This window comes from Brassica oleracea, chromosome C8 (assembly GCF_000695525.1).
Source record: "Brassica oleracea var. oleracea cultivar TO1000 chromosome C8, BOL, whole genome shotgun sequence".
In the NCBI taxonomy this organism is placed as follows: Eukaryota; Viridiplantae; Streptophyta; class Magnoliopsida; order Brassicales; family Brassicaceae; genus Brassica; species Brassica oleracea.
Genome location: NC_027755.1, coordinates 19,774,347 through 19,782,848, shown reverse-complemented (window position 1 = coordinate 19,782,848; position 8,502 = coordinate 19,774,347). Strand labels below are relative to the sequence as shown.

Here is an 8,502-nt window from a genome sequence, read left to right as displayed (position 1 = left end):
GGTTGATAACCTCACTGGGCAGGTTTATAACCTCTCAGTGCAGGTCGCGGACTTGGAGAAGCTATGCTTCGACTGAAAAAAAAGGTAACACTCAAGCTTAATCAATTCGAGTGCTAGTTAGAGTTGAATTTTAACTGAACTATGTCTACTAGGTTGAGTTGAATTTGAAATGAATGTTGATGAATGGTTGAGTGTTAACCCCGTGTACTTGTGTTTTGGTTGGTTGCGTAATCAATTCGACTGCTAGGTAGAGTTGAATTAGAACTGATTTGATGTTTATTGAATACTGTCTGTATAGTAGTTGTAGTTTTAAAAACTTTAATCAATGTTTGGTGGTTAGACCCACTTTAATTTTTTGTCCTTTCAAAGTCAAAACTAGTATAAAATCATAGGCAATCTTCTTCTGAAAACACAAACCAAAGTTTAAACCCATTTATCTAAAATCTAAATGGATCCTTTTAACTTTAACTCTCCCGGGTTGGTTAACCTACTAGTCTCTCAGAGCAGTCAAACAATAGACTTAGGGTGTTCTGAGGTTCCTAAACCGGCGTCAAAGCGAAAGTGGACAACCAAAGAAGACGTTGTCTTGATCAGTGCTTGGTTGAACACCAGCAATGATCCAATCGTGAGTAACGAGCAGAAGGCAGGCACGTTTTGGAAGCGCATAGAGGAGTATGTCAATGCTAGTCCTCTGCTCATTGGCTCCATTCCTAGGGAGTGGAGTCAATGTAAGCAGAGGTGGGGAAGGGTTAATGAGCAGGTCTGCAAGTTTTTTGGAAGCCATGAAGCCGCGCTGAAGGAGCAAGCGAGTGGGCAAAATGAGAATGATGTCATGAAGGCTGCCCATGACATCTTCTTTAACGACTATCTTGTCAAGTTCAGTATGGAACATTGTTGGAGGGAGCTTAGGTTTGATCAAAAATGGAGATCACACTCATTCTCGAAAGATGGTGCAAAGGAGAAAAGGAAGGAACCGGCAGAGGAGGTTCCTGTGGACCAAGATGTTAGGCCTCCTGGCGTTAAGGCTAGCAAAGCAGCCAAACGCAAGAAGCACACGAATGAAGCAGCTTTTGATCAGATAGAGAGCATATTAGCTGCGAAAAATACTATATCCAAACAGAAAATCCTTGATCGCTTGCTAGCAAAAACTGAAGCTACACTTTCTCCACAAGAAGTGTCTCTTAAAAATAAACTCATTTCTGAAATGCTTTGATAGGGTCAGTTGGTTAATTGCATTTGATATGAATTTTTAAGTTAATTTTTTAGTTGGATAATGCTTGATATGAACTTGATTGCATTTGATATTTGCTGAATATGCTTTGGGTTGCAGGTTTGCAGGTTTGCAGGTCACGGGTTGCGATAGGTGGATGCGTGCGTGTGGACGTGTTGTTAGTAGGTCTCGGCTTCTTTTGGTATCAGGTCACGGGTTCTCTGTTTGATTCACGGGTGAGTGTAGAATTTTGAATCTTTCTACACTTCTTTTAACTTCATCGGCTTTAATGGGTGTATGTACCCACAGGTTGTGTTTTGAACTCACGGGTGTATGTACCCACGGGTTCTATTTTGTACTCACGGGTGTATGTACCCGATCAACATGTAAAAATATGTCTCTTTATATAATCTATGTTTCTCACTTCTGTTTGTGCAACAACTCTTTCACTTCTCTATATATTCTTGCATCACAAGATCTTTGGATATGGCACACATTTTTCGGATTACCAGGTACCCTCAACGATATCAATGTTCTTGATCGGTCACCAGTTTTTGATGATATTTTACAAGGTCGAGCACCAAAAGTGAAGTTCAAGGTCAACAACCACACTTATCGTATGGCCTACTACCTTACTTATAAAAGACAACACAAAAAACGATGTAGAGAAGGAAATAAATGTAATGTACTTAGAGAAGGAAATAAATGTAATGTACTTATAAGATATTTATATTTTTATTAGTTTTTAATAAATTCCTTTTGCCTTTTATAGGAAGTAAAGTGCTTCAACAATGTCTTCCTCATCAAGTGATGAAGTAGATGAGTATTTAGAAGAAATGGTCGACGAAGTTGTTGATAATTTCATCGACTCAGTAGTTGATGGTCAAGCTAACAACCCGAAGAGACGAGCTTATATCGAAAGAAATCGGGAACGCGGACACAATCAACTATTGACCGACTATTTCAACGAAAATCCCACATACCCATCGGAAATGTTTAGGCGGCGTTTTCGAATGAACAAGTCATTGTTCCTTCGCATTGTCGATCGCTTAAGTACTGAAGTGCCATACTTTCAGCAAAGAAAAAATGCTCACGGAAGGTTCGGGCTATCTGCACTTCAAAAGTGTACGGCAGCTATACGTATGCTGGCATACGGTCAATCGGGAGATACATATGACGAATATCTCCGACTTGGTGAAAGTACGGCACGTTTATGTTTGGAAAATTTCACTACTGGGATAATACAATTGTTTGGACAGGAGTATTTACGAAGACCTAATGAGGATGATCTTCAACGATTACTCGATATTGGAGAGGTACGGGGGTTTCAACAATTACTCGATATTGGAGAGGTACGCGGGTTTCCAGGGATGATTGGCAGCATTGATTGTATGCATTAGGAGTGGAAAAACTGCCCAACGGTTTGGAGAGGGCAGTACACACGAGGTTCAGGAAAGCCGACAATTGTCTTAGAGGCTCTTGCATCACAAGATCTTTGGATATGGCACACATTTTTCGGATTACCAGGTACCCTCAACGATATCAATGTTCTTGATCGGTCACCAGTTTTTGATGATATTTTACAAGGTCGAGCACCAAAAGTGAAGTTCAAGGTCAACAACCACACTTATCGTATGGCCTACTACCTTACTGACGGGATTTATCCAAATTGGTCAACATTTATCCAATCCATCCCACTCCCTCAAGGTCCTAAAGCAGAGCTATTTGCCGAACGTCAAGAATCCACCAGAAAAGATGTCGAACGGGCTTTTGGAGTATTGCAATCAAGGTTTGCAATAGTTAAAAACCCGGTTCTACTAGAAAAGATAGGATGGATTATGAGAAGTTGTGTCATATTGCACAATATGATAGTAGAGAACGAACGAGACGGATATACCCAAATTGATACATCTGAGTTCGAGTCAGGAGAGTCAAGCAGAAGTTCCAAGGTGAAAACGAGAACAAGTTTTAATATAGGTAATATGTTAGGTGTTCGCAATGAAGTTCGGGATTCAGAGAAACATCATCTTTTGAAAGCGGATTTAGTTGAAAATGTATGGAAAAAGTTTGGTAATGTAGATGAATAATCTTTCTATGTTCATTAATATTCTTAATGTATTTGAATAATCTTAATGTATTGAATAAAAAGTTTTCAAATATTTTTTAAAAAATATATTATTTTATTTTTTTGAACCCCTTCTTCAAGTTCACTAATGCAGATACACAAACGATAGAAGTTCACCACTATTCATGGTCCCATCAAAAAATATTAAAAAATCCTATGAACCCCAAAAGAGGGTTCATTGATGCGGATGCTCTAAACGCCACTGCCTGTTAAGTGTCAATCAGTGAGACGATAATGTCTGCTTTGTTGTTGATAATTCTCTATTTAATTACTTATCGTCTCACTGATTGACAATGTCCGCTCTGTTTGTATATATTAATTTTAATATATTCTAGTTAAATTTTAAAAGGTCAAAAGTTTAATAATTAAAGAAACATTAGACCACAATTATCGCAGATGATAATTGGAGTTTCTAAGCTCATGGAACCCACATAAATGGCAAAATTTTGGTTTAGTTACGGGTTTAATCATGCTCTTAGAACCTATAATTTATATGAATTTTTAAAAGGTTGGTGGTGCAAGATCAATGTTTCAATTTCATGGCTAACTCCAATTCTATAGGTTGTATGCAATTTGGAATTTTTTTTTATTCGGTCTCTACTGATGAGGGTTATTGAAATTTGGTTTAGTTACGGGTTTAATGAATGGTTCGATTCGTTCCGGTTCTTCCAGCAACCTTCGTGTGTCTTAACTGACTTCGTCGGAGAACAAAAGTTCCCAAGATTTTTCTTAATAGTAAGGAAACGATTCAAAAATAAAACATAGCAAATTTAACAAAACATGTAGCAAAGTTTTAAACAACAACACGCTCTCAAGGTTTTGTCTTAACATAAACGATCAACCACACGAGATGGCATTTAGGATAATTTAAAATACGAAGGGATCTAAATAGAGATGTTATTATCATGCTGCATTGCATCAAACGCTAACAGCCACACACTTCACCAGTTCAGACACCCCATCGTCAACGACAACATCACACGACTCCATCTTACCCCAAATCTCTCCTCCTTGGCGTCTTTCCAAAGCGATCTCCGCACAGCAAATGATCTTACTGCCCTCATGTTTTTTAGGAAAGAAGAGAGCCAGCTTCTTCTCGCCGTAGCTCACCGCATCACACCACTTCGACTGAGAAGTCTCAGCCGCCAAAAACTCTTCCAAACCGTTGACAACACTCCAACACCTCTGCTTTCGATCAAAAGCCCTCAAAACCGCCTTCCCGGAACAATCGTGATAGTAGAGGACATCATCAACCACACACGCACCTTCCCAGTCCTCAGAGTTCATCGTCTCGTCCATCACTTCCCATTTCTTTCCCACTGGTCCATAAACAAAAGAGTTGCGGTTGATGCAGCCTTTCAAGTAAACCTTACCCTCCATCACCACAGAGTCAGACCAAAAGGGGCCTAGACCTACAGCCATGTCTTCCTTAACCAACTTAGCCCCCCAGGATTGTGTTTCTGTATCGAACACTGTCACTGCCTTCCTCCACCCTTTCCACCACCCACCACCCTCCTCAATCACATGACAAAACGAATCACCGAGTACATAAACCTTCTTCCCGACCGCGTTAACCACTTTAAAGGACATGCGCTGAGGGATGTCGGGGATGGGCTGCACCGTGTGAGATGTGCAGTCAATGCTGAGCGCGTCGATATCGTTAAACACATACACCTTCGAACCAACAGGGACATAGCTTCCACGGGAAGACATGGTGGGAAGTGACTGGACAAGGACCAAGCGGTTAGTGCAGTTGAGTTTCCTGTGAAGGATGTAGAGACTGAAATCACCGGTGTTGCTGTTGCGGAGGACGGCGAAGAGACGGTTTTGGGTGATACCTAGCTGAGATCGCCTCTTGTAGAGCTTAGACGAGGCGATGAGTTTCCGGAAACTCTTGGAGACGAGGGAGAGAGTCGGGTAGTGGCTTCTGGGTACGCGAGCTACGATGTCAAGGGTAACGTCGTTTGGAAGTGACGGAATCAGAGGAGACACTAAAAAGCTCCGAGAATCGCTCCATTAGTTCAGACATCTGACACAGCTTTGGTTGAGTGAATCAGGAAATTAACCTGAATAAAAAAAAAAAGGAAATATGTTATTGATTAGCCTAAAAGACTAAAGATTACTCGCTGATTCCAAGTTCAGACATCATTCCAACTTCAGACATTTCAAGTTCAGACATCATTTCAAGTTCGGACATTTCAAGTTCAGTTCAGACATTTCAAGTTCAAACATTCCAAGTTCAGACATTTTAAGTTCAGACATTCCATGTTCAGACAACATTTCAAGTTCAGTTCAGACATTTCAAGTTTAGACATTCCAAGTTCAGACAACATTTCAAGTTCAGACATTCCAAGTTCAGACAACATTTCAGGTTCAAACATTTCAAGTTCAGACATCATTTCAAGTTCATACATTTTTTCAGACATTTCAAGTTCAGACATTCCAAGTTCAAACATCATTTCAAGCTCAAACATTTCAAGTTCTTCCAAGTTCAGACATTTTAAGTTCAGACATTTCAAGTTCAGACTTTCAAGTTCAGACATTTCAAGTTCAAACTTTCACGTTCAAACATTTCAAGCTCAGACATTTCAAGTTCACACATTCCAACTTCAGATATTACAGGTTCAGACATCTCCTCGTATATCCTCTCAAGCAAGAATCACAAAGAGTAAATAGCTAAGAAGCTAGGAAGCTGACTCCAAGTCCAGACAGAGAACAACCGAAAGATTAGGATTCACTCATAAACAACAACATACATAAAAAAGTTTCAATCTTTACCAGACTATTGGTCAAGAGATGTACAATCGGACCATTTTACCACGCAAATTTCAACAATAACCCCCAAAAATATTACACTCAGATTTCAACAAATAAAGATAAAATCGTAAAGAAACCAATCGAACATGAGAAATGGAGAGTGAAAGTAAGAATACTTCAGATTTTGAGGACAAACCTGCAAATGGCGAGAGCAACCAACTTAGGGTTTCCGTACGACAACACTCTGAAGACCACAACCACAAGAGACGACGAGTTGCATGAGAGAAGAAGAAGCAGAGAGTGTGGGATAAAATCTCTTAAAAAGGGAGTTATAACGTTAAACCAGTGTCGTTTTACTTTGGGCCTAAAATAAAATAAGTCTTATTACGAGGTCCAGTGGCTAATATTTAAATTTCACTACTTCTTAGAAACCATACCGAAAAAACCGGTTCGGTTCGGTTTAGTTACGTTAAAATACACATACGATTCAGATCTTATATTTAGATCAATGTATGTGTATTTTAACGTAACTAGAAGTTGATTGTTTGTAGTTTTTGGATTAATTTTTGGTTTTTGTTTTTCTAAAATCCAATTTTCATCCAATCAAGATTTTCAAAGAATGGATTTCCTAAAATGTAAGGAAACTAGTTTTTTCAAATAACTGTTTTCTTAACATAAAAACCAAAAACAAGCTTTCATCAGTTTTCACTACTCATTTTCGTTGGTTTTTCAATTTTCTTCTTTTTTTCTATATTTATCCATTAATATAGGGAAAATAAAGAAAAATACTAATTATTGTAAAAATAAGGATTAGTAATCTTTGTGTTTATTATGAGACAGTGCGTCTACTATTATATTCGTAGGCTGTCAAGATAAATCAAATTTTAAATTTGATTATTTGAAATAAATAGGAGATGCGTTTTTGGTCAACAGAGTATATACATAAGCATCAATTTTATATCTATGCTAATTAAAATGTAATAGAATTATTACAGTGTGTGAATGATATTCTATCTAATAGTACATCATTTTTTTTACAATCTTGATAGCTAACTCATACAATTGTAAACTTATGAATAAATAAATTTAATAATTCAAAGTTAACTATTAAAATAACATGTAAATATTACTGTTGATAAATTTTTGTATTATTTAGGAAAATTAGGTTTCACCATTTTACTATTTCATGTCTATAAACTATAAGACTTTATCACCAATATAATACTTTTATATAAGAACATTTTAAAAAAACTTGTCAATAAACAAAATTAATTATTTAAAAATTATTTTATGTAAAATTAAGTCAAGTTCTTAAAAATAATAGACACATTTTAAAATTAAATAAATTACTAATCAAAAATTTAGAGAAAACAAAAAAATACAGAAAATTATTTAAAAAAAAAAAAATCAAAAATCAAAAATCAAAAATCAAAAACCAAAAACCAGAATCTAAACTCACCATTCAAGTTTTTTAAAAAAAAAACTAAAAGCCACTCCAAAATCAAAAACCAAAAACTAAAAACTAAAATCCAAAAACTAGAAACTAAAAACTAGAAACCAAAAACCAAAATCTAAAATCTAAGTAAACAATCATCACCTAAATTGGTTACCGTCGTTTATCATTGAAATATAAGTGATCAGATGATCATGTCTGAGTCTAACTGTGTACACTCAACGGCAAATCTATTCTATTAAAAGAGAATCATTCTGAAAAAATCTACTTATGAAAGGTTGTTAGACCATTTCATTTGCTAGCAATATATTTGGTCTTACCATAATATTTGACTAACAATATCTAACCTAAAATTTCTCTAACAATAATTTATTACACCACATCTTTTTGAACATGACAAAATTATACAACAAATAAAATTTTATTTATTAGACCATATCACACGACAATGATATACACAATATAGTTTTTATACTTTATTATACTCTTTTCTAAATATACAATATATTTTATATACTTTATTACACTCTTTTCTAAACATCTATATAGTTTCAAAAATTTACAAAATCAAATTTTATACAAACACTTTAACAAACCATATGTAAAAAATAAAACTATATATTTTACGTTAAATTATTTTTTTATAGTTTAAAATAAAATTTGTTATTTAATACAAGATTAAAAATTATTAATAAATTTACAAATCTATACTACTAAATTAGCCAAAATCAACCAAGTAAATCTTAAGGCTCACAAGTTCAACAAATGTAACTCTTATAAAATGCACACAAAATATAACGTGAGAGAGTAGGTATGGGCATCGGGTCTTCTGGTTGGGTACGGATCGGTTCCTTTCGATCTAAGTATTTAAAATTTTCTAGTTCGGATTCGGGTTGATTTCTTTGGGATCAAGGTCCATAATTCAAATACCTACAAAATACCTATAGTTTTTGGGTA

At 36.0% G+C, this 8,502-nt stretch overlaps 2 protein-coding genes across 2 annotated transcripts; one reads left to right on the top strand and one right to left on the bottom strand.

The window, feature by feature from the left end:
• The first annotated feature begins 448 nt into the window (after positions 1 to 448).
• LOC106308885 (glutathione S-transferase T3-like) lies at positions 449 to 1,439 on the top strand. The gene is made up of 2 exons (XM_013745991.1): positions 449 to 1,176; positions 1,331 to 1,439. The coding sequence occupies exons 1-2, from the start codon at positions 449 to 451 to the stop codon at positions 1,437 to 1,439; spliced, it is 837 nt and encodes a 278-aa protein (XP_013601445.1).
• Positions 1,440 to 4,080: 2,641 nt separating this feature from the next.
• Positions 4,081 to 6,374, bottom strand: LOC106309473 (F-box/kelch-repeat protein At4g38940-like). The gene is made up of 2 exons (XM_013746499.1): positions 6,289 to 6,374; positions 4,081 to 5,401 (listed from the first exon to the last, which is right to left on the bottom strand). Exon 2 carries the CDS (start codon positions 5,046 to 5,048, stop codon positions 4,254 to 4,256), a length of 795 nt encoding a protein of 264 aa, XP_013601953.1. The 5' UTR covers positions 5,049 to 5,401; positions 6,289 to 6,374; the 3' UTR covers positions 4,081 to 4,253.
• Between the last annotated feature and the right edge of the window lie 2,128 nt (positions 6,375 to 8,502).

Coding starts and splice junctions, on each gene's coding strand:
- LOC106308885 (XM_013745991.1), top strand. CDS start 449: ATGGATCCTTTTAACTTTAACTCTCCCGGGTTGGTTAACCTACTAGTC. Junction 1,177..1,330: donor ACACTTTCTCCACAAGAAGT/GTCTCTTAAAAA, acceptor TTTGGGTTGCAG/GTTTGCAGGTTTGCAGGTCA.
- LOC106309473 (XM_013746499.1), bottom strand. CDS start 5,048: ATGTCTTCCCGTGGAAGCTATGTCCCTGTTGGTTCGAAGGTGTATGTG.